This window comes from Gracilinanus agilis, chromosome 1 (genome assembly GCF_016433145.1).
Source record: "Gracilinanus agilis isolate LMUSP501 chromosome 1, AgileGrace, whole genome shotgun sequence".
NCBI classification, from domain to species: domain Eukaryota; kingdom Metazoa; phylum Chordata; class Mammalia; order Didelphimorphia; family Didelphidae; genus Gracilinanus; species Gracilinanus agilis.
Window position 1 is genome coordinate 746,762,652 of NC_058130.1, and position 27,115 is coordinate 746,789,766.

Consider the following 27,115-nt stretch of genomic DNA (forward strand, 5'->3'; position numbering starts at 1 on the left):
GGGGGGAGGGTAAGAGAGAAAAGGGAAGGAGAGAGGAAGGAAAAGAGAGAGATTGAGAGAGAAAAAGGAAGGAAGAGAGAAAGATTGAGAGAGGAGGAAAGGGAGAGAAATTGAGAGAGGAAGGAAAGAAGAAAGGAAAGAAGGAAGGAGGGAGGAAGGAAAGAAGGAAAAAAGGGAGGAAAGAAGGGAATGAGGGAGGAAAAATATTTTATTAAGTACCTACTATGTGTTACTCTGTACCTGTACTTTACAAATATTATCTCATTTGATCCTCACAATAATCTAAGAGGTAGGTGTCATTTTTCTCTCCATTTAATCATTGAAACTGAAGCAGACAGAGGTGAACTGGATCACCTAGGGTTGCAAACCTAATCATAATCATAAACATAAAATAAACATTTATGGAGTGATTACTATGTTCCAGGTATTGTAAGCTCTTTACAGATGTCATTTGATCCTAACAAATCCCCAGGAGGTAGGGGCTATTGTGACCCCCATTTTACAGATAAGGAAACTGAGAGAGACAGAGGTGAAGTGACTTACCCAGGGCTAAAGAACTAGGAAGGGTCTGAGGCTGGATTTGAACTCAGTTCTTCCTCACTCCAGGCTCAGCACACTCACTATGCACTGTGTTTTACACAAGGCAAGCATTTAATAAAACACAAATGAATGGTTTCATTTACTCTATGACTCTCATCCTTTTGTTTACCAGCCTGCAGAGCTCATTTGCATTTCTTGTTCTTTTAAATTTTATTTTATTCCGAATTTATACACCAAAAAAAGAGCATTTCCACACCCCAAAAAAAAAAAAAAGAGGATTGAATATGAAACTGTGAATCTCCATTTCCTGGTTTTTTTTTAAGTAGGGAGGAAGAGTTCATGTATTTCAGAAGTGCTCAAACCCTCGCTCACTTTTAGAGGCAGACAGAAGGGAGCATCAGGAAGCAGGTCACAGAAGGCACAGGGCAGATGTGGCCCCGAAGGCCTAAATGGAGAGCGCAGCCTAACGCAGGAGCTCTCTCTGGTGAAGCCACCACTGCAAGATGAGGCAAAGCAGAGGAGCAGGTGCATTAAAAAAATATGAAAGCAGATCTGCAATTAAGTCATTGTGGTTGTGCCTTTGGGAGATAAAAATGAATGGAAAACTAAATGGCTGACAGTGACCCAAGGGAAGACCAACTTCAGTTGTGTGATTAAAGGAGCAATTAAGGAGAGAAACAGCTACCGGGCACAGTGAGCTCATCACCTGCAGGCCCAATCCAGGTCTTTTCCCTGGAACAGAGCCAGCATTTTCCTACTGGACAAACAGATGCTGTTGTCGGCCTCACAGATTGGCCTGGATCGGGAATCGGGGCTTTGAACCCCCAGGATTTTCACGGGTGAAAGCTGCCACCGTGTGTCCTCATTGGATTTATTACTACATTGGCCAGGCTCCCTGGCCTCCATTCTTAGTGACCAGTTATGCACTGAGGACACATTAACTCAGTCCAGGTAAACTTTTAAGCCTGAGAAGTGGCAGGAATAAACCAGGGCTTTTTTAACTAGTAAATAAACAATTCTGTTGGTATCAAGGAAAATGTGTGGTTCAGAAGACAAGCAACTTGGGCTTGCTGTATATATGTGACCTCTGGGTGGGGAGATGCTTCATAAAAAGACCCAGAGCCTCGGAACACACAGTGGCAACCCTTCTCTACCTTGTAAAGAACCCAAAGGGCAGAGCTCTGATGATTCCACGAGGGCAGCCGGCTCACAGAGGGGAGGCTGCACCATTTCTTACATTATTGACAATTTAAGGACAGGACGCACATCAGCTTTCTGGGATAGATTGCTGAAGTCCTGTGGGAGGCAGGGGCAGGAGAAGTGACCGCTCACCTTCTGATATCAAGGTTTTTCCACTAAACAGAGTCAGCTAGAATAAATACAATCCCAGCATATTCTTGAAGATAGAATGAGGTAGGAAAAAAAAAAAAGACAGAGCTTATGAATTCACTGATGCTGTTACTTCATTTAAAAGCAGTGATTTGTATCCAGTAGATCTTCAATAAATATTTGATAAATGACTGGATGGGGGAAAAAAAATTTTGGTCGATGCCAGAGGCATCTATCTCACATTACGAGCTCCCACAAAACTGGTGACACATTTTAGGTGATTCTATAGAAACCATAAGAAGCAACTTTTTATAAAGAACCTACTGTGTGCCAGGCACTGCACTGGACACTGGGGACACAAAGACAAAATACAAAATAGTCCCTGCCCTCAAGATGCTTACATTCTACTTGGGGAAGACAGGATGTACACAGAAGATTAAATACAAAATAATATACAAAGTAACATCTGGGGAAGGGTGCAAGCAGATAGTAGGGATTGGTATAGACTTCCTCTAGGAGATGGTACCCAAACTGCATCTTTTCTTTTTTTAATCCTTACAATTCTATGACAAAAGAGCTCTAAGGACGAAGCAATTTGGGTTAAGTGACATGCCCAGGGTCACATAGCTTGGAAATGTCCGAGGCCACATTTGAACCCAGGTCCTCCCATTTCCCAGACCTAACACTCTATCCATTGAGCCACCCTGCTCCCCTCTCTAAACTGCATTTTGAAAGAAAATAAATGAGACAATGATGAGAAGGAACTGAGTTGCACAAGGAGGGGTACGGGAGACAGGATGTCATATAAAGGGAATAGAAAGCAAGCTCCTTTGACTGGACCACAGAATTTGTCAAGGATAGTCATGGATGACGAGTCTAGAAAGATGGGCAGGAGCCAGCTTTTCTTTAGAAGGAGATGAATAGAGCACTGGACCTGAAATCAGGAAGAGTTGAGTTCCAATCTCATCTCAGACACTTCTAAACTGTGTGACCTTGGGTGAATCAGTTTATCTTTGCCTCAGTTTCCACAACTATAAAATAGGAACAATAACAGCAACTTCATTGAAGGGTTGTTGTGAGGATCAAATGAGATCATATTTGTAAAAGGTATTTAGTATAATGCCTGGCAAATAGTAGGCACTATGTAAATACTTATTCCCTTCCCTTCCCAGATTGCAAAAGGTTCTAAATGCCAACAAAGGAATTTTCATTTTAACTGAGAGTCAACAGAGTGCCACCAGAACTTCAATCATGAGGTCTGGTACATTAGAAACAGGAAATACTGCTAGAGAATGATCTTTGATGTAAAAAGTGGGGGGACGAGTAGGGGGTTGAGAAGTTTTAAATTCCCCCAAATTTAATTTAAATATCCTCCCCCAAAAATAGAATAACTTTGAAAAGGATTTTTTCATCCATTCTCTCATTCTGATTCTCAAAACAACCCACCTCTCTTCAAGTGGAAAGGGTCCTAGGGGCCATCTACTTCTATCCCTTTTTTCCAAAGAAGAAAACTGAGGAGCAATTTCTCCAAATGAGGAATAGTGTCAAAGATGGGATTTGAATCCTGCTCTTTGTACAACCAAGGAAAGCGAAAGCCAGAAAAGTGAAGGTATTTGGTATCAAGATCACCCAGTTAGCAAAGACTCAAACTGAAGTCTTCTGACTCAGTGGTCTAAGAAATTGGGCAATGCCAGTGTTAACATTCCCTGCTTTTAAAAGCAAGGAAGCCAATTAGTTCAAATGAAAACTCCCAGGTATTGTGTTTTGTTCAAAGACAATTCGAAAATATTTTAGATTGTGATCCCAAAACAGCACCAATCTCCCACTGCGCATTAATTTGTGATTCACTCTGATCTCCTTCCTTTTCTGGCCAGGTTCTAGCTCCTTTGTCCATCCACTGGAACGGTCCAAGATATAAAGACTGATGGACTAATTCCACATGCAGTCCATCAAATAACATGCAGACGTTCTACATTTTAACACCCATTAAACTGTGCAATCATTCCTCAAACACTATTTGCTACTTTAAAGCCAAAATGGTGGGAACCTGGGCAATATTTTCTTTAGGTGAGGCAGAGATTGACTGATAAAGGAAATGTGGTCCCTCGAGGCTCTGACTAACATCCACCAAGAGATGTGAAGAGCTCAGTTATGCCCGGGCTAAGGATGTCCTCAGACTGAACCCAAACCTGTGGAGTGACAGAGTGAGAAGCACATGCTGAGAGGAAATTCAGACTAAGAGATGTTAGAGACCAGAGAGCTAAGTCAAAAGGAAAAAAAGCTGCCTTTTTCCTACCCCAAATCAAAGGGGAATTGAGTTCACCAATGGGAAAAAGGAGAACAGGAAATGAACCTTCCCCTCTTGCCCATATTTTAAGAGGGCTCCAGATAGCATGCATCAGAAGCAGAATGTTCCCTGTGCTACCCAGAGTGCCACACACGGCTACTATTATAGCCGGGAACAGTGGTTGTGCTGTAACTCCCTCAAAGAAAGCTTGGCACACACATAGAGCCCATTTTGTCTAGTCCCCGGCCCTGGGCTTTTCTAAGGAGTGAGCCCCACCTTGTGGCTTTATCTGTATTTTATCCTGAACTAACAAAGCCCCTGCGGGCTCCATGCTCTCTCCCATTCAGCCCACAGAGACATGCCTCTGATGCTCACTGTTTGCTTTGGTCAATTCAGGCTGTGGGAGCCAAGAGGAATCAGGGTACACACCCCAGGGGGACAGACACCTCAGAAGGGGCTTCTCTGCCCCTGTTTTGGGCTCCGGTTTTCTTCGGCTTTATTTTTTAAGTGATCTCACTAAACAATGATGCAGAAATAGGAAGAGACAAGGAGAGATGATGGAATGATCTGATGGATCCATGAAGATATATAGAGAGATGGCTTAGGAGGCAGAAAGACTTGTGTTCAGGTTCTGCCAATGATATGAAATGTTACTCTGAGCAAGTCACTTTAACATCCACCCTCCGGGAAACTCTCTAAGAATCTAAATATGTTTTTTAAACCCTTATCTATTATCTACTAACAACTTTAAGAGGAAAGGTTAAGGGCTAGGCAAATGGGGCCAAGTGACTTGCCCAGGGTCACCTAGCTAGGAAGTACCTGAAGCCAAAATTGAAGCCAGGTCTTACCAACTCCAGGGTTGGAGCTCTATCTCCTGTGCTATCTAATTGTCCCCTCAAAGAATCTAAATGGCAAAGAAGGTGCCAACCTGCACAAGAAGAGGGAGTTTTCTCACTCAGGAACTTCCTATAGTGATGAAATTGTAGGTCCAGTTCCTATCCTTACAAAGATTTTTTTTTTTTTGCAACCAGATTTTTTTTTTTAACTACATACCTGATTCAGTTTCATTCAAAAACCATTTATGAAGCCTCTACTAATGGGCGAGGCATTATTCTATGCCTGGACATATGAAGACTTAAGACTTATTATTTTTTTAAACCCTCACCTTCTGTCTTAGAATCAATACTGTGTATTGGTTCCAAGGCAGAAGAGTGGTAAGGGCTAGGCAATGGGGGTCAAGTGACTTGTCCAGGGTCACACAGTTGGGAAGTGTCTGAGGTCATATTTGAACCCAGGACCTCCCATCTCTGGGCCTGGCTCTCAATCCACTGAGCTACCTAGCTGCCCCCCCAGATTTTTTTTAAAACCACATATCTGATTCAGTTTCATTCCAATAACATTTAATAAGCCCCTCCTAATGGGTAAGGTGTTATTCTATGCCTGGACATATAAAGACTCAAGACTTATTGCCTGGCCTCAAGGAGCCTACCAGCTAGGAGGAGAGATAAAATGCCTGATACAAATTAAATTAGGCTAAGTACAAAGGAAAAGGTCAAAGTGCTATGAGAAATTGGAGGACTGATGAATTATCTGAATTCTTTGGCAAATTTTGTTTCCTCGTTTGTCAGAACCGCTCTGTTTAATTATTCCTATATCAATGACAGCTAACTGAGCTCTCACTCTTCATCATTGGGAAATCTCACAATTTTCCTAGATCCAATCAGCTTTGGTCCTTACAACTCATGAGTACTCTTTAGAAAAAAAAAATTTAAACCTTTACTTCTGTCTCAGAATCTATACTAAGAGAGAAGAGTGGTAAGGACTAGGCAATTAAGGGTGAGTGTTTTTCTCAGGGTCACACAGTTAGGAAGCATCTGAGGCCCAATTTGAACCCAGGTCCTCCCAACTCCAGGCCTCAAGCTCTATCCACTGGGCTACCTAGCTGCCTCTCTCATCAGTACTCTCTGCTCCTGATTATTGGACAGAGCCATGAACTCCAAGACTTCCATTTCAAGTGGGAACCAAGATCAGCCATCTCCTCGTTTTTTCTACCCTGGTAGAGTTGTAGAGTCCTTTGAACTTCTGTGAAATTCTCCAACATGGTTATAATGTCTAAATCAGGGACTTTCTCCATCTCCCATCATGCCCAGATTTTTAGGTTCCCTTTGTGTGTTATCTTTCTCTATTGGATCATAAACACCATGAGGGCAGGGAATGTCTTCCTTTTTATTTGGATTTGCATCTCCAGCACTGGGCACAGTGCCTAGCACACAGTAGATGATTAATAAACATTTAATGGCTGATGGAAGTAAGGGAATACCTATTCTAACTTTGGAAGAAGCCCACGCCAGTAAAGTAGTTCTTGAAGCCAGAACAAGAAAAGCAGAAAGAATACAACTCTCTTTGAGCTGCTGCCCTTTATCAGGCTGAGCAAATGATATCAAGTTATTGTTTTGGAGAAGGCTACAAAGAGGAGATGAGCAGAACCCAGGGTAAGGCAGCAACTCTCCATTCTTTGATCTGAAGAAACTTCCCAAAATATCAGACAGCGGCTATCTGAGAAATGAGAAAACAGAATTTGCCAGAGAATTCAGATAACTGACCAATCCTCCAATTTCTCAAAGCGCTCTGACCTTTTCCTTTGCACTTGGCCCAATTTAATTTGTATTAGCTATTTTAGCTCCCCTCCTAGCTGGGAGGTTACTTGAAAAGCCAGGGAAGCCCTGAAAATAAGGACCAAAGCAAATGCCAATATAAAACATAAAATGATCCTTGGATTTATTTCGTTTGGTTCATCTCCATGGCTAACATCCGTTTCCATCATCTCATTGAACATGGAAATGACTCTGGGCTCTGGAAGACGAGACCAGAGTAAAATAAGCTCCAGGGAGTCTTCGTAGGCCAGAAAGGCTTTCGATATGGGCCTGGGGACGGCTGAACTGTTGATTGGTTGTCTGAATGCTAGTTCAGCTAAGTTTATAGAACATTATCAGCAGACTAGTCAAAGGGCGATGAATGCTTTAGTCACCAGAACTTCCCCAAACCATTTCCTACATTGTAGAAGGGTTCTAGGAAGCCCATGTTGGTGAACATAAGCTAGACCAATGAAAGCACAGATCAATGAAATATCGATTCAGACAATTATGATTGGGGGGGGGAGGGATGCTATGGAAAGAGCACTGAATCCCAAATCATGAGCATCTGGGTTCAAATTCTGGCACTGACATTTGCTAGCTGTGCGGTAATTTAAGTTTGTTCATGCATAAAAATGATAATACCTATAGGACCTATCTCACAGGACTGCTGTGAAGATCAGATCAGCTTTTGTGTGTAAAATAATTTGCCATTCTTAAAGTACTACATAAATGTTAGTTATTCCTATTATTCCATTACTGTGAATAAGAAATTGTGTCTATATTTCTATTTGAGTTGGAATTAAAATTTCATAATACTGTAAGCTCAAACGTTAAAACTGTCTGTCAAAACCATAACAACTCAGGGGAAAAATGACCCAATAACTAAAAATTAATTTAATCTGGAGTTGAACAAATAGAAGAATTAGGGGGAAAAAAAGTTTTGATTCCACTAAAAGTATGTTTCTCATTGAGCAGAGGTATCAAACTTCTCTTAAATGATGGGCAGGTTTCATTTCTGAGTGATGCCAATCATTCTTGTCAATCATCAAGAAGCATTATTCAGCAGCCTTAAAATGCCAAGCATTTTGCTAGGTGTGGGGGATAGACGCTGCCTACCTACATCGTGCTTTAAGAAATCCTAGTCCAGCTTCTCTATTTTGTTTTTTAAAGTAAATGGCCAAGGGGCAGCTGGGTAGCTCAGTGGATTGAGAGTCAAGCCTAGAGAACGGGAGGTCCTGGGTTCAAATCTGGCCTCAGACACTTCCCAGCTGTGTGACCCTGGGCAAGTCACTTGACCACCATTGCCCACCCTTACCACTCTTCCACCAAGGAGCCAATACACAGAAGTTAAGGGCTAAAAATAAATAAATAAATGAATGGATGAATGAATGAATGAATGAATAAACAAATAAATAAATGAATGAATGAATAAACAAATAAATGAATGAATGAATGAATAAACAAATAAATGAATGAATGAATAAATGAATGAATGAATGAATGAATGAATGAATGAATAAATAAATGAAGTGAATGGTCAATATCATTTATAGAAAAAAATATGAAAGTTGACTGAAACTCCATCTTTAATCTCCATGCCTTTATGTCTTTGTGATGCTTGAAATGCTTTCTCCCCTCCTTCTTGGAATCTCTCGTTTCCATCAAAGCTCAGTTCAGATGTTACCTACTACGTGAAAACCCACCTGAGCCAAGATGCTAGTGTCCTCACATATGTTTTATATATAGTCTGAATTTATCCTATGTGTACATGATCTCTCCCCTATTAAAATGTAACCTCCTACTTTGAATCCAAAGGGCTTAGGGCAGCATGTAATTGGTGTTTAATAAATGCTTGTTGATTGACTGATTAATAATATCCAGACAATAGAAGTGATAGGTGCATTGTTTTCTGCCTTAGACCACATCTGGAGGCATTGTTTTCAGCTCAGAAGGTGGAAACAAGATGGTTTAGTAGAGGGAGCATTTTAGCCAAACTCTCCAAACATTTCCTTCCAAAGAACTTTAAAATAACATGTCAAATTGTAATTCTGGAGCACCGAGGCAATGAAAGGTAAGAGTGAAGCATTTCTGGCGACAGTGGTAGCAGTAATAGCAGGAGATCTCAGTGCCCGGGGATGGTAAAGGATCAGAAAGAAATTACAAGCAACTGCTGTGCATATACAGGGACAGGATTGAGGACTACTGGGCAGCACCATTGCCCATTACACAATGCAAAGATACAGTTCCAGGGTGGAGAGGGGCATTAGCACTTGTGGTCACAAGAGAACTGGGGTCCATTCTGTCTAAGGACTAAAATGCAAATCAAGAGAGTAGTGCCCACACCCCTCCCTGGATCACATCACCTAGGAAGCACGGAAAATGTACAGACTCCCAGAAGTAGCTATGATAACATTGCATAGCTCTGCAACTACCAAAAGAGTTGGCAGCAACATCATTATGAAAAATTCTGAAGTTTGAGACAGTGGCTCTACTACCACCACCCTGTCCCAGACGATCAGAGTCCAACTTTAACATAAAGTTTCAAATTCATGAAAGAGGTTAGGAAAATGAGAAAGCAACCAAAAAAAAGGAAGGCCTTGACAAAAAACAAAAAAAAAAAAGAACACAACAATATGAAAATAGCTACAAAGCCTCCAACAAAGCAAGTCCAACAAGAATTCCTAATGAAATAAAGAAAGGGATGAAGAAAAAAAAAATTTAATCAAATAAGAGTGGTACAAAAAAAATTAGGAAAAGAAATGAGAGCAATGCAAGAAAGTTATGAAAAAAGAATTAACAGGTTGGAAACAGAGGCACAAAAAATATTGACAAAAATAACTCCTTAAAAATTAGAGTTGGGGGCAGCTGGGTAGCTCAGTGAATTGAGAGCCAGGACTAGAGATGGGAGGTCTGAGCTTCAAATCTTTCCTCAGTCACTTCCCAGCTGTGTGACCCTGGGCAAGTCACTTGACCCCCATTGCCTACCCTTACTACTCTTCTGCCTTGGAGCCAATACATAGTATTGACTCCAAGACAGAAGGTAAGGGTTTAAAAAAAAAAAAAAAGTAGAATTAGAAAATAAAAGAGAGAGATACAAAAGCTCACTAAAAGAAATAATTTCTTAAAAACCAGAATTGGTCAAGTGGAAGCTAGACTCCATGAGACATCAAGAAACAATAAAACAAAGTCAAAAAAAAAATGAAGAAATAAAAGAAAATGTGAAATATCTTTTTGGAAAAACAACTGACCTGAAAAACAGATTTAGGAAAGATAATTTTTATTATTAGACTTCCTGAAAGCCAAGATCAAAGAAAGGACCTAGACATCATAGTTCAAGAAATGTTATAAGAAAACTGTCCTGCTATCTAAGAATCAAAGAGAAAATAGAAATTCGAATAATTCATCAATGACATCCTAAAAGAGATCCTAAAATGAAAAATTCCCAAGAATATCATAGTCAAATTCCAGAGCTCCCAGATCAAGGAGAAAATATTGTATGTAGTCAGAAAGAAAGCATTTAAATACAATGGTGTCACTGGCAAGATCACACAAGATTTAGAAGATACTACAGTGAAGTAAACAAAGGACTTGGAAGATGATATTCCAAAAGGAGTTATGATTTATAACCAAGAATAACTTACCCATGAAAACTGGATATAAACCTACCAGGGGAGGGGGAAAGGGAGATTTAATGAAGCAGAAGACTTCCAGGCATTTCTAATTAACAGAATTTGGGAAGGCCCTGGTAAGCCGAAGAGAACTATCAGAATAATGAGAGCCTTGAGTTCTTGCCTTATAAGGCTCAGCTCAAGGAAATGAGGACAGTTACCCTGGAAATGAGAAGAATTAAAAGCACATGATAGTTGTCTTCATGAATCTGAAAGATTGTCCTGCAGATTAAGACTTAATCAAATTAACCCCCAGAGAAGAAAGAGAAGAAATGTGTGGAATTTGTATAAAGGCAATTTTCTAAGCTTAATTTCAGGAAAATAGATGTTGAGAAGGGAGTTTTCCTGTTCAGGTACATTGGAATAGATATTCTTTGAGGCCCTTCCAACTCAGAGATTTGGTAAATCTTTTTGAATTCCAAATCCTCTGCAGCTTTAACCACACACTTTTGTGCTGACCCAGGATTTCCAGCTTCCTACTAAGCACTAGAAATATCCAGGCATAGGCTGGGAGGTTGTACTAAAAGACTGTAGGTTTCACTTGTAGTTCTAAAATTCCTGAGTTTTAATGCTCTGCTGTCATGTTAAATCAGAAAGTATAAATCAAACTCTCCATCAATCCTCTAACCCTGCTCCTGTGAAGAGTGAATCAAACTCTCTTTGTGTATCAATCAGCAACTTTTAAGTGAATCAGTCAAAAACTTAAGTACCCTTATTAGTCCCTTACCAGTCACTAAGTAAGAGAGTTCACAAGTCACTTGCTAGAGTGGGTGACAACTGGAGAGGCCACTGCCCCATCCTTGGGCAGTGCTAGACAAATTGAAAGACTGAGATTGGTTCTAAAGTGGGGGAGCAACAGGAAGTGATGTTGAGAAAACTGCTTTAAAAAGGCCAACTTGAGGATTCAGTCTCTGACACTGCAGTGAGCTGGACTGAAAGACTCTTTCCTTGTATCCTGCAGTGGTGAGTGGAGTGATTCCTTCCTTCGTTCTTCAGTGAGAAGACCCTCTCTACAGGTTGGCACTTCGGTGGGACACCCCCTTCAGCATGAGTTCTGATGATATTCTTGCCCTTCTTATGCACTGAAGGCTCTCGGTGGATTCTTCAGCATCTCCTGGTTCTTTGGATTTCAGCTTCCTAATTAGGACTTTGGATTCTAGTGAGATTCACTTTCAGATTAATATCTGCAGTCTGGAGATATTAGGATTTTGCTCAGAGAGAGAATGATTGAATCTTCGAGCTGGCCTTTGTAAAGCAGTTTTCTCAACATCACTTCCTGTTGCTCCCCCACTTTAGAACGAATCACAGTCTTTCAATTTACCTAGCACGAGTGGGGACAGTGGCCTCTGGAGTTGTCACCCACTCTAGCAAGTGACTTGTGACCTCTCTTACTTAGTGAGTGGTAAGGTACTAAGTAGGGGTACTTGAGTTTTTTATTGATTAACTTATAAGTTGCTGGTTGATAGACAAAGAGAGTTCGATTCACTCTTCACACTTCCTTCAATAAAACATTCATAAAAACTGATTTTGTGTCCTCTGTGTGCAAGAACCCATTGCTAGTATTCATTATACAAACATGAATAACAAAAAAATTGGGACTGAAATCAAATCTCAGATACTTGAAATCTATGTGGCCGCAGTCAAAACATCTCATCTTGCTGGGCATCAGCTTCCTCATCCCTAAATCAATTTAATAATAGCACTACTTCTTAGAATTCTTTTTAACCCCTTATCATCTGTCTTAGAATCAATACTGTATATTGGTTCCAAGGCAAAAGACTGATCAAGACTAGGCAATAGGGGTTAAGTGACTTGACCTGCTCACATAGCTGGGAAGTACCTGAGACCAGATTTGAACCCAGGACCTCCTATTTTTAGACATGACTCTCTATCCACTGAGCCATCTAGCTGTCCCACTGCCCCACTTCATAAGGTTTTGAAGAGAATCCTGATCATTGTTTTTTTTTTTTTTTTTAAACCCTTAACTTCTGTGTATTGACTTATAGGTGGAAGAGTGGTAAGGGTAGGCAATGGGGGTCAAGTGACTTGCCCAGGGTCACACAGCTGGGAATGATCATTGGTTTTTGGTAGAAGTACAAGATATGATATTTTCTATGCTTTAAGAATAACCTTATTTTTGAGATATCTTGAAAATAAACAGAATTGCTTTCATAATTATGTCAATTTATCTGTATTAGACACTCATCTCACTTCACTAGGATTGTTATGAGGATAAAATAGGATATCTGTAAAGCAGTTTGAAAATCTTAAAGCACTGTCAGTATTATTGCTGCTGTTATTACAATGATACCACATGGAGAAAAAGAGTATTTTCTTTTTTAAAACCCTTACCTTCTGACGTAGTATCAATTCTAAGACAGAAGGGCAAAGGCTACGTAAATGGTTAAGTAACTTGCCCAGAGTCACACAGCTAGGAAGTGTCTGAAGCCACATTTGAACCCAGGTCCTACTTGACTCTCTATCTACTGTGCCACCTAGCTGCCCCAAAAAAGAGTATTTTCAACTCCACAGATGTTGACCACAAAATATAATGCTAAGGAGAATAAGAACTTAGAACCTTTCCACTACAGGAGAGGGGATGAACACAGAATAGGGGGTACACATAGTCTAATGTCCAACAAACCAAGGAACAAGTCCAGACCTTCATGACTCTGACTTCCACAAGGCCAAAAGTTCTTGAATAGTTCTGAAACTAATAGTTAACAAAGAAAAGAATTGGGGGGGGGGGGGAGGTGCAGCTGGGTAGCTCAGTGGATTGAGAGCCAGGTCTAGAAGATGGGAGGTCCTTGGTACAAATCCAGCCTCAAACACTTCCCAGCTGTGTGACCCTGGGCAAGTCACTTGACCCCTATTGCCTACCCTTACCACTCTTCCACCTAGGAGCCAATACACAGAAGTTAAGGGTTTCATTAGGTCCCTGTGGGCTGGGTGAAGAATGAAAAATTAGAGAAAGATGATAGATGGCCCAAGTATTATACTGGTCATCCCTTGGAAGCCTAAGAATGAGGGGAAATATCTCTAACATGTTGGGTACCTTCCTTCTGCAGGATTTAGGAAAAGAATCACATGGGATAAAACCATTTAGAGCAGTGATTCCCAAAGTGGGCGCCATCGCCCCCTGGTGGGTGCTGCAATGATCCAGGGAAGCTGTGATGGCCACAGGTGCATTTAGCTTTCCTATTAATTGCTATTAAAATTTAAAAAAATAATAATTTCCAGGAAGCTAAGTAATATTTTTTCTGGAAAGGGGGCGGTAGGCTAAGAAAAGTTTGGGAACCACTGATTTAGAGTCAGAGAATTTGGTTTCAAATCCCACCTCTGTCAGTTACCATCTGTATGACTTTGGGTAAGTCACCTGACCTCTCCAGATCTCAGTTTCCTCATCCTTAAAATAAGGAGATTGATCTAGAAGATTTTTGTGTTTCCTCCCTTACAGTCTGGAATCTATAATTTATGATGTCATGAAGGGATTTGTGGCCTGAATTGGTAGGGAGATTACCTATATTTATGAATCATGGATCTATCAAAGTATTGTCTTCCCTCGCTATCATCATATGAAAATTTACCTATCCTCAACTTCATTAGGGTTCTACTCAGTTCATAAACTAGACTCTGCGCTAATATCTGTTCATCTACATATATATTACTCTACAAAATGATATATTTCAAATTGCATGGAAACAATGTAAAACAAAATGCCGTATCCCTGTGTAATTTGAACGTTACCTAAAAACTGCGATCCCCAGTGGAACTATGATTCCCAGCAAACTACGATTCCCAGAACTCCATTCACTTCTTGTCATTCGTGCCCGACATAGAAGGGAGATAAATTGGGTGGAGTTCCATGTCTAACCCTCTCTTTTCCTTCTTGTCAGCAGCTTTGGTGAAGAGGGCATTTTGAGCAGGTAGAAAACTTAGTCACGTGGTTCTATTTTGTCAGATAATAAACTTTATAAGTATTGAACATTAATTTAATTCTTACATCCTAAAGGTTGACTGGTTGAAATTTCTAATATTATGCTATAATGTGCAGTGGATAGAGTGACAGATCTCTCAAAAGTCCTCTTTCTGAGTTCAGATCTGGGCTCAGACATTTACACTGTGTGACCCTGGACAAATCATTTCACCCCGTTTGCCTCAGATTCCTCATCTGTAAAATGAGCTGGAAAAGAAAATAGTAAACCATTCCAGTAACTTTGCCAAGAAAACCCCAAAAGAGATATGGAGGATGGACACAGCTGAAAGGCTGAACAACCACAATAGTGTTATAGTAGTTAAGTTGATATTTGGTAGCAGGTGAGGACTATGATGTCCCTCAAATCAACACTGCCTCTTGGCTACCAATTTAATCCACAAAAATGGTTGAGATATTCTATGTAAAAAATCTCTAGAGGAGAACGCCTGTAACAGACTGAATTACAGGGAAGGGCAACGGGAGAACCAAAGCTGTCATTGTCATAAAACCATCAGTTAAAGAGACTCTCCATATGTTTGGGAAGGGAAAAAAAATATGTTCAAGAAAACACTTGGTTTTATTGTTGTAGGTGTGTACAAGTTTTAAAAGAAGACTGCCAAGATAAAGAAAAGTCCTTCAAATACAGACTAACTGCAGATACACATGATGAATGTGTCATTAAGGGTGTGATCAAACAGCTCTATAAATAATTGATTCAATTCAACTGAATGTTTATGAAGCTCAGGGTAAAGATGAAAAAAGATTAAGCCACCACCCTGGCCTCTGGGAGTGTGTTGATTAGCAGGCAAGAAAAAACAGGAAATGGCAGTGATCAGAGGACTGTGGTAAGCGCTAGGAGAGAAAGTCAAAGTTTTAGGGTAACACAGACAAAAGAAGAAATGGCAGCGGTGTGGATGGGCAGATCGGGAGAGGTTTGGGTAAAGGGCACATAGAGCAAAGGTCCTTAAAGGATCACCAGGATAGAAACATGCCAAGTTGGGGAGCAACAGGTTAAAAATAACTCAAAATCTCATAGATCTAAGAGGCCTTTCCAGATGTTAGAAGGAACCACTTACAAGTCGTTACATGAAAGGCACTGTAGGTGAGAAAGCAGAGTGTGTATTGCAACCAGTGCATTGAGGGAGATGAAGTGGGAAAATAATAATAGTAGTAGTAATAATAGTAATGATAACAAAAAGAGTAATATATAATAAAATAGCAAAATAATAATAGAATGATAGTAATAGCAATATATAGTAAAATAGTCGATAATAATAGTATTGATAATATAATAGTAACATAAGCTAAAATGATAAAATAATAGTATAAGTAGTAAAATAATAATAGAAATGATCATCATAATAATAACTATCATTAATGCAGACCTACTATGTGCTAGCAGTGTGCTAGGCACTTTACAAAAATTATCTCATTTGATCCATCCACACAACAAATCTGGGAGGGAGGTCATATTATTTTATGCATGAGTCAATTGAGGCAAAAAGATTTAAGTGACTTGCCCAGGGTCACACAGCTAGTAAGGTCTGAAGCTGGATTTGAACTGAGAAGCTTTGAGCAGGGTAAATGACATAATAATGCTCCATCAAATATGACATCCACAGGAATACACAAGACAGACACACTGGAATTAAAAGTGAGTGTGGACAAAGATCACTGAGTTACTTCAGGATTCCAGGCAGCAGGCAGTAAGGTACCAAGGTAAAGAAGTGATAAGAGTGTGATGGAGGGAGGAAAAGAAATGAGTACAATTTTTGCAAACAAAACTACTAGATATGGGCAGAAAGGGGAAGGAAGAAGGTCAAACTAATTATAAGTAATTTTTTTCAGCCCTTTTCTTCTATCTTAGAATCAATACTAAGTACTGGTTCAAGACAGAAGAGTGGTATGAGCTAAGCAATGGGGGGCTAGGAAGATCTGAGGTCACAATTGAACCCAGTTCCTCCTATCTCTAGCCATCCTTCTCTATCCACCAGAAATACATTTTTGAGCCTACAGGAGCAGGAGTAGAGAAATGCTACTATCAAGAAGAAGTAGGGGGGTTGGGGGCAGTGCCGCGGCGCAGCTGGATGGCTCAGTGGACTGAGAGTCAGGCCTTGAGATGGGAGGTCTTGGGTTCAAATCTGGCCTCAGACACTTCCCAGCTGTGTGACCCTGGGCAAGTCACTTTACCCCCATTGCCTAGTCTTTACCACTCTTCTGCCTTAAAACCAATACACAACATTGATTCTAAGATAGAAGGTAAGAATTTTTAAAAAATAAAGAAAGAAAAAAGAAAAAGAAGGAAGTAAAGAAGAGGGGTAGATTTATGAGGAAAGATGTATTCAGTTTTATACATGTTGAATTTTAATTGCCAGCAACAGCAATAAACAGACATCTAATAGGCATCTGAAAACATGGAAAGAGAACTCAAGAGAGAGGTCAGGGTTATGGATACAGATTTAGAAGAGGGTCCAGAAAGAGGCTGAGCCATGAATATGGATGAAACTACTGGGGAGGTGAGGTAGGAAGGGAGAGAAGAGGGGATAGAATAGATGCTGTGGCCCTCCCTGCTTCCCCAAAGGTCCAGAATCATTCCTCATCCCAGCTTCACAGGAAAGATGGGGAAAGGACAGGAGAGGAGCCAGCTCTGATTTGTTGCTTTCAAGGGAGAAAAGGGACTGGCGTTTGGAGGCAGTAATAATGATGCCCAACATAAATGGCACAAAAGAAGGGATTCAGGGGTCGTTGCTCTCCTGCCCTGGCTCTGCTAAAGGAGTGGTGGCCAGTCATACCCCTGGAGAGAGAGAGAGAGACTGAGATAGAGAGAAAGGGATATGGAGAAAGAGGGACACAGAGACAGAGAGTGTGAAGAAAAGGAGGTTGAAACTTGAGAAATGCCTGCATTTGGAGAAAAGGAAGAGGAAGAAGTAAAAATGGCAGAGGGAAGGAAAGAGAATAAATGTTTATATAGTGCCCACCTATGTGTCAGGCGCAGAGCTTTTACAAACATTATAACATTTGATAACAACCAACAACCATGAGTGGTAGAGGCTATTATTATCCCCATTTTACAGATGAGAAAACTGAGTCAGATAGGGGTTAAGCAACTTATCCAGAGTCACGCAACTACTAAGTGTTTGAGATTGGATTTGAATGCAGATCCTCCAGACTGCATCCTCCAGATGCAAAGATCTACCCTCTGAGCTACCAGATAGCTCTCTAGTCATAAAAGTAGGACTATGCAAGAAAGTTTCCATTAAGAAAGTCAAGGAAGAAAAGAGCTTTAAAAGGACATGACGTGGAAAAGGACTATAAAAATGAGACTGCAGAGGAGGCTGGGTCTTTTTTCTCTCTGGAGGTTAGTGACTCAGGCCGAAGACATTCCCGTGGCCTGCCTGCTAGGCTAGGAAACATTTTTTTTTTTTAATTTCTTTCCTTCTTTATTTCTTTCTTAGACTATATTTATATTAAAACTAAATTGTTAAAAGCTACTATCATTCTCATGACTTAAGGGTTAATTAATTATTTTATAAACAGTGGCCACAATAATCTTTTTTTAAACTAATTTCTAAATATTACATTTAGCATATTACATTCGGTATAATGTTAATTTTTCAATATTACAGCCTCAATCCTAAAAATACTTCTTATGATGACATCAACTCTGAAAGTACAAATCTCTGTAAATGAACGTCCTCAAAGCTAACACAGAAAGCATTAGCTCTATTATTTATTTATATACCAAATGGATTTTTAAAAGACTAGTAGTGATGAAATTACTGCTAAATTTCACCTGAGTTTCTTAGTTTAGATTTTAATATAACCATAGTCACTGACTTAATTAAAAGGTTTATTTGTTTTTAAAGTAACAGCTGCTATCCTGTGACACGCAAAGTATGATCATGTCTGTTTTACAAAGAGCTGTGTGAGACATCTGCTGTCTAGCAAGAATTTTTCAAAGCGTGTTAAAAAAAATGCAGAAAGGGTACGAGTAAGTTCAAGCCCAGCATTTGACATGCTTCATAGAATCCCCATTAAAGTTCAGGTTTTTAAGCCCCTCGTTTTATCGTTGGGCATGGTAGGGCCATGCCCTGTGATGCAATAATGGACAAAAACAATTCATAAACCTCCTAGACCTAAGAGGCCTTTCTAAATATTAAACGAAACTACTTACAAGCAGTTACATGAAATCAAAAGACCCTATTAGTCTCCGGCCCTTTACTTTGTGCAAAGCCCCATTGAAAAATGTCTATTAAGTCATTGCTAAAGAGTCTGTCTTGTCAGCAAAGTTTCCTTCCTGAGAACATTCTGCTTGGACTGATGGTAAAAATAGTTTGCCTCCAAGAGCATACCTTCACTCGGTGTTGAGGATATGAAGTCCAAGATTATCTTGTGAAATTAGAGAAGGGATGCCTGTCTGGGATTAAAATTCCCTTATGGGTAATCCAGAAGGCAAATAATCATCATACTTATATTTAAATTGATTATAATTTTTAAGGTTAATTCCTATTGTGCATTTCTTTGGCTCATAGTTTCAAGTTAAGAATCAGAACCTGTGACTTTTTTTTTAACTCTAAGTTCTAAAACAAGTCTACAGTGAGAAGGATGCCAGATTTGGAGTCAGAGACTACAGGTTCAAATCCTGTCTTTTGTCCCTTACATTCAGGAAGAGCAGGGCACAAAGGACCTCTGGGACCTCAATTTCCCCAACTATAAAATAAAGATAAGATTTTTGACCTGATAGCCTCGGAGGACCGACAAATCTGTGAGGGGATGAAGGGAAGGTAGGAGGATTGGAGGAATGGGAGGAAGGTAGAGGAAGGGAAAGGAAGGTGGCAGTTCCCAGCCCCAGCAGGGGGAAACTGACCAGAGCCCTTTGGGCTCAAATAAAAGATCTGAGAGCAACTTTAGGGTTTAGAATAGTTAGGTTTTATTTTAATTAGAAAAGGGAAGGTCTAGGAAAAACTAGGAGGTAAATAGAAAGGGAAAAAGGTGTTAAGAGAGAGATATCAGGATCTGAGAGCCTCCAGGGCTCCAGAGCAGAACCCTCCAGGGTAGAAAGAGAGAAAAGGTGCCAAACTTTCTCTTTTATACTTTCTCTGACATCTCCCACAAAGGAAGTGAGAGTCGTCAAGGGAAGTTGTAGCAGGGAGCCCTAGGAGTTGTAGTCTTCCAGGGTTTACAACAATTTCAAATGACACAAGTCTTGTCGTCGCAAAGTTCATGATATCTATTCATGTGAACCTAGTAGAAAGCTTTGAATCATAGAATGGATTAAGCCATGAACATTGCAGTCTTACCAGAGCAAACAATGAATGTACTCTCACATACTGGCAAGCAGATAGACCAGAAGGACTATTATTTCCCCCTTCAAAAGGGAAATAAATTTTTATTGACGTATTTAGTTAGGCCTGGGTGTGTTTATTACCTGAGGATGGGAGAACAATAATCCTGTCTCTTCATGCTTAACAATGGCGGCATTGCCAGGAATGTTTCTTGCCAACACAGGAACTTCCAGGTCCATTGCCTAAAGGATGTAAGGAGGCAAAGAAGACAAGATAGGTGGGCTGATAGCAATCATTTTAAGAGCTGTTTGTGGAGAGAAGAACCTAATTTGTAAAAGCACTCACTACTGTTGACTGGACTCCAGAACATCACAGAATACAGACATGCAGCTTGGGTGACTGTTTAGACGTTCTGCCTGTCACACGTAGAAAGACACCTGAATTTTTAATCAGCGTTAGTGGCTTTGGAAACCTGGAGAGTCCACGAACAAGAACTGCTTGCTGGGTACAATTACTGCAGAAACACTGACAAAACCCACCTCTCGGAGGGTTCGTTTTACACTAATTCACTGACAGGGGGGAGAATACATTTTTAATTACCATCATTACTTTCCCTGATGAGTAATTTTCCTCTAGTACAAGTGGTATGAGTGCCATGAGGATTAAACTAGTTTCTTTGGCAGGCAGACAGAACAAAAAAGGAATTTGAAGGATGATCCTCATCATTCACTGAGCATGCAGCATTCCCTTCTTAAGGATGATAGGTAGAATCAGATTGATGCATCAAAAGGATAATAGGGGGCAGCTAGGTGGCTCAGAGGATAGAAAGCTAGGACTGGACACAGGAGCTCCTGGGTTCAAATCTGGCCTCAGATACCACCTGGTTGTGTGACCTTGGGTAAGTTACTTAACCCCAATTACCTAGCCCTTACTGCTCTTCTGCTTTAGAACCAATACTAAGTATTAATTCAAAGGCATAAGGTTTTTTTTAAAAAGTATACTAGACCCAGCTGTGTGACCCTGGGCAAGTCACTTGATCCCCATTGCCTACCCTTACCACTCTTCCACTTATAAGTCAATACACAGAAGTTAAGGGTTGAAAATAAAAAAAAAAAAAAAGTATACTAGAAGGGGCAGCTAGGTAGCCCTATGGATAGAATGACAGGTGTGTTATTAGGGAGATCTAGATTCAAATCTGGCTTCAGCACTTCCTAGCTATGTGACCCTGAGCAAGTCTCTTAGTCCCATTTGCCTAGCCCTCACCTCTCTTCTGCCTGGGAACTTTTATTTGGTATTGATTCTAAGACAGAAGGTAAGGGTTAATATATATTATCCAAGGATTCAGCATTACTCTAGAAGTGGGAGGTGATGGGAAGAGTACTAGAGATTCAGAATGAAAGGGCCTGGGTCCCAATTCTGATTCTACTCCTTTATTTTACTTTTGGGCAAGACACGTCAGTTCTCTAGATCTGAATTTCTTCATCTATAAAAATGAGGATAATGAGATCTCTAGCACTTAGCTCACAAAAGGATGGGAGGAAGGAAGGAAATAAACATTTCTAAAGCATTTATTATTATGTGCCAGGTACTGTGCCAAAGGCTTTACAAATGTTCCTGGGAGATAAGAGCTGTTATTATCCCCGTTTTAAAATTTGAGGAAACTGAGGCAGATGGAGGCTACATATACATACACACTCGCACACACAAATGAGTAAAATATGCAAAATTCTTTTGCAAACTTTGAAACACTATACAGATATCAGCAACGATTACTCTCAGAAAGAACAGCTGACCTCTCTGTTTATCTGATGTTAAGGAATGAATGAACCTGTTTTGTGGGCAAGCAGTCATGTTTTTGCCAGACTTTTGTTAGGCATTGTTATAGAGAATCTGGTTAAATTAAGTGGCTTGGTGGGTGCCCCGCATCAGGAACTTGGTTCTGGCAACGATACATGATATTAATCATTCCGTGTAATAAAGAATTCTCATAATAGGGATGTAATTTGTTTCCAGAGATAACCAGTCGAAGAATCCTAATATAACAAATTACATTTGCAGATAACTTTAAAATCCCATTTTCTCACAGGACTATGGCTCTATGCTGAATGGTCCCTTTAGAGTACAGCTGTGACCCAAAAGAATCTACTTACTTGCTAGAATTTGGCAGTTGGGAGTAATGCATATGGTGGGAGAATCTGGATAAATAGCCCATAAATATAATTCTGCAATAAAACTCCAACTTTTGCTGCTCATTAGGCAAGAGCAAATTTTTTAGCCCTTCAAAAAAAAAACTTACTTTCTATCTTTGAATCCACACTGAGTATTGGTTCCAAAGCTAAAGAGTGGTGAGGGCTACGCAATGGGAATTAAGTGACTTGCCCAGGGTCACACAGCTAAGAGGTATCTGAGGCCACATTTGAAGTAAGGACTTCCTGCCTCTAGGCCTGACTCTCTTCCCAATAAGCCAACTAGAGGTCCCTAAGGGCAGTTTTCTTATGATCTAAGCCTTCACCTTTTTTTGCCTGGCTTTACTTCACCCGCCTTCATGGCTTTTAATTGGTATGGTCTGATCAGACCACATCTGAGCTGGCAATGAATGAGTGAATGTTCCTTGACGGCAGGGGATGCTTCATCTTTGTCTCTGTTGCTTCTGTGCCTAGTACAGTGCCTGGCACATAGAAGATATCTAATAAAATGTTTGTTGAACTGACTTAAATTTGATAGCCACTTGTTGGGCGCCAAAGTGCTTTCTTAATCTGAGTTGGGTGGGAATGGGTAGCCCCAGACTTTGATAATCTATGATTCTGTGAAAACTTCAAATTGGTTCTTTTTTTTTTTTTTTAACCTTCTCCAAATAAGTTTCTAGTAGCAAAAAGCTTTGAATCTCTTGGCAATGTCTTTTTTGCTTGGGTTTTTTTTTTTTAAACCCTTACCTTCCATCTTAGTATCAATACTAAATATTGATTTCAAGGCAGAAGAAAGGTAAAGGCTAGACCAGTGATGGGCAGACTATTCCCCTCCGGCCACATCCATAGTTTGCCCATGACTGCCTGTAGTGCAAATAGGGTGCATGTCAGCCCTGCAAAGCCTTGCTGCAGAATTTCTGCCAGTTGAGAAGGGTTTAGAATCTGGGGAAGTTCAATATCACTATGTCCCCATATCCAGATTAGGGAATTGCTTAAGGCAGTGATACCCTGGGAGGGAGGAGGGAGCGGGAATAGTTTGCCCATCACTGGGCTAGACAAGAGGGGTTAACTGACTTACCCAGGGTCTGAGCCACATTTGAACCCAGGACCTCCCCATGTCCACGCCTGGATTTCCATTCACTGACTCACCTTGCTGCCCCTCCTTTTTGGCTTGATAAAACAAACTTGTTTCTTGCTGACAGCAGATAAGAACAGAACCAATATTTATTTGGAGCCACCCAAAGCTCTGTAAGTTTAAATTCAATGTTTGGTGAGTATCCCATGGCTCCTTAAGATTTATATTGCTTTGCATGCCATCTTCCACTTTATTTCCTTCATGAGATTTTTATTGTATGTGTGCTAGGTGCCTTCTATCACGGCATGAGCAATATGGAAATACATATTACATGAAAGCACTGGTATAACCTATATCAGACTATTTACTGCTGGGGTTTAGGGGGAAGGGAGGGAAGGAGAAAAATCTGAATCTGAAAATGATAGAAAACAATTGACAGGGGCAGCTGGGTAGCTCAGTGGGTTGAGAGCCAGGCCTAGAGACGGGAGGTCCTGGGTTCAAATCTGGCCTCAGACACTTCCCAGCTGTGTGACCCTGGGCAAGTCACTTGACCCCCATTGCCCACCCTTACCACTCTTCCACCAAGGAGCCAATACACAGAAGTTAAGGGTTTAAAAAAAAAAAGAAAACAATTAACAAAAATTATTTCTACATGTAAATGAAAAAAACCCCACTAATAAATAAATAAAGATTTCTATTGCTTTGGTTCTGTCCCTCACTCGCCTTCCCCGCAGCCATGGTGGCCTATGGGAGACAGGCTGGACTAAGCTACATTCCCAGATCTGTGCAAAAGCAGTAAGAGACGCATTAAAGACTGAATTCAAAGCAAATACTGAAAAAGCTTCTGGCAGGCATGTAAAAATAGTGAAAGTTAAAATGGAGTAATGTAACCTGACTACTGGAACATTTTCAAGGTGAAACTTTTCAGTTATATGTTATAACAGATTGGAAACTGTCTCAATTCATGTTTTGCTTTTGAGAGAAAAACGTATGTCTGTAGATTGAGACCAATAAAGGAAGCCCCAATTCAAAAGGAGAAAAAGAAAAAAAAAGATTTATATTGCTTTATTGTGTCTTCAAAACATGCCATAAAGGAGGCAGCTGGGTGGCTTAGTGGATTAAGAGCCAGGTCTAAAAAAAAAGGAGGTCCTGGGTTCAAATCTGGCCTCAGACACTTTGTAGTGGATGACCCTGAACAAGTCACTTAACCTCCATTGCCTAGCCCTTACTGCTTTTCTGCCTTGGAAGCAATAATTAGTATCGATTTTAAGATAGAAGGTAAGGGTTAAGATACACACATACACATACAAATAAAATGGAAAAATCAAGAAATCATTTCCTTCCAAAGTTAAAAACACACACATATATATTATATATATTCTCTTTCTTTCACACACACACACATACACACACACAAAATGCTTCTTCAATGATCAACTATTTTAGGTAAGTTCATTTTAATTCTGCATACCCCTAGGTCTTTCAAACTTAATTTAATTAAAAGTGTAAGACTTTTGAGTGTAAGAGTCAGATTAAGAACACAATAGCAACATTTCAAGATAGTCAAAATAGCCTTGCCTTAGAAAGAAATGAAGTTAGACAGCAATTCGCTAAATTATTCCACTGAAAAGATAGCTTGTGCATTACCATGTGACACACACGTCAGCAAACTAATCAAAGGATTCCACCCAGCTCCCTCGGGAGAACGAAAACTGATTTTTAAAGGGGGTAAATATATTTATACCTAAGATAACAATTCAAGGAAAGTCCAAGGACTGTTATTGCAAGATCTTAACTTTTCAAAGTTAATAGGAGTAATAACCCAGCAAGACCTGATATAGATATAGATATAATAGAAAATATAAAAGAAAACTAGAAATGTAACAGCGAGGAATGCATTTAGTGAAACAGAAAATAGGATATGCGTATGGACAAAAGGTCTCGGGGAGCTGGTAGAAGGATTTGTGGGAAGCTGGACTTTGCGTCCTTTAGGGTCCCATCCGGCACTAAGAATGAATGATTTAATTTTTTTTAACTTGTGCTTTACCATAGTACAACATTTTATAACCAACTTAAGGAATATTTAAGAGTCTTCTTTGGTAGGTTAGAGAAGATGAACAAACTAGGTTTCATATGCTGTTATGTCCTAAAATAAAATACCACATTTATAATATTAAATTCGGCATAGTCCTGGAAAGACTCGAAAGTGAAAGGCTAAATTATCTGATACCCATTGAAGAACAACTGCTGATTTTATCAGGAACAGCTTAAGGACCGTCCACCCTGAGATTACCCTCCACAATACTGGAACATGTTGTACTAAAAAATAAAGCACAGAAAATGATCGCTATGGGAAAAATACTGGTGATTACACCCTGGCCCTTGAAGGTATAATAATTATGAATGAAATTTTTGTAGCATCTAAGGGTTTCCAAAGGATTTTCCATAGATGATCACTCTGAGTCTTACATGAACCCTTTAAGTACATGGGATTGGTGCAGCTACCTGTTTGGGGCTAAGATATGCTTTTATATAAGATATGACTTTCTGACTGATGAAATTTAGGTTAGATATAAAATATATAGATACATATTTTTTTTTTCTACAGGAAAGTCGTTTTACTAAGTTAATGGCACTAATTTAGTACCACAACTTTTTAATTCCAATAATACACTGTCCATCATCTGCTCTCTTAGCTTATTAATAGTGACTCTATTACTAGAGTCCATTGGTAATCCTACAAGATAAGATCTCATAAAATAAAGGTTGGGTGATGCTTACTATAAGCAACTTGGCCAATGTAGAAGAAGCTATATTATAGTCTATCATGACTGAATGTGAGAACTTTGAAGAGGTCCATAGATGACCCCTATCACACCTTCAACAAAACTACAAGATTGTCCTCTCACATTCTGAGCATCGTCTCCAGGAACCTATTAGTCTTTGACATGCCTGTCCCAAAGAGACTGATCATTGGTCTAGACAGGCATAAAAAAAAAAAAAAATTAAGAAATTTAGAAGGCTTCCCTTGCCTTCTGTGTTAAGTCTAATATTGTAATGGGTAACCTTGGGAATAATCAGGTAGCTCTTTAGGTCTCTCCCTTCCCAAACTACCATATTTCCCCTAAACCATTCCCCAGCACTGGATTAACCATGTCTGAGATGACAAAATAGGCAAAGAGAAGGAAAAAAGGATGGGGGATTCCTAGCAGAAACATGCCATTTTCATGTCTGAGTTTCTGCTCAGACCTCACTTAAATCTGCTTCCTTCCCAAACAAAGATATTTGCAGGGGCAGAAGGGCACTGTGCACACTCTTAGTTTTATTTGATTTTGTCTCTTGAAATGAGAAGTGGCAAGAAGAAATGAAATGATTTATATTAAAAGTAGCAACTAAAGAAAAAAGCTCCTTTTAGACTCCAGAAAACACCTCATTGCCCTCCTGCTTGTGAAAGGTGCAGAGCTTTATTGACAAAGACTTCACCTCTATAAATAAGGCAAGAAATGATGGGCAATTTCAGGTTCCCACATTCAACAGTCAAGCGATATATAATTACCTCCAGAATTGCAGCCGACATGCCCTCTGAAACAGAGCTATTCACAACAGCGAAGCAATTTTTCACGATGGCATGAAGATCTTCTCGAGGCATCTCCCCCATCAATTGTACCCCAGCTGCCCTAGAAATCAAGCATGTCATGAAGACCATCTCCTTCTACGTTCTTGCAGGGGTGGGAGAGCAAGGGGGAAAAAGATACGTGATCTTTTGTAGAAAATATCATAGATCAGTAAGTAAGCATATCTTATGATCCATTCAGGCAAGCTGATGGTACAATACTGAAAGCATTGGACCTGGAGCCAGGAAGACCTGAGTTCAAATATGACTTACATACTAGCTATGTAACCCTGGGCAAGTCACATCACCTTTGGCTGACTCAGTTTCCTCATCTGTAAAATGAGGATTTTTATATATATTTTTATATTTTATATATTTGTAGTTTTAGATTTATATTTACATTATTATATTATTTATAAATATAAAATATTTTTCTATATTTATATAAATATATATTTATATCTTTTTGTAATAGCACCTTCTTCATAGAATTTTTGTGAGGACCAACTGAGATAGTATG

The 27,115-nt window shown here is 39.8% G+C and overlaps 1 protein-coding gene and 1 pseudogene across 1 annotated transcript in view; one reads left to right on the top strand and one right to left on the bottom strand.

Moving 5' to 3' along the window:
• Window positions 1-27,115, bottom strand: part of GLT1D1 (glycosyltransferase 1 domain containing 1) — a 112,917-nt gene that overhangs the window by 13,838 nt on the left and 71,964 nt on the right. Inside the window, 2 exon segments of the mRNA XM_044658731.1 lie at window positions 19,865-19,963; window positions 26,539-26,691. Of these exon segments, the coding sequence (XP_044514666.1) occupies window positions 19,865-19,963; window positions 26,539-26,691 (252 nt within the window).
• On the top strand, window positions 23,719-23,867 carry LOC123232319 (annotated as a pseudogene).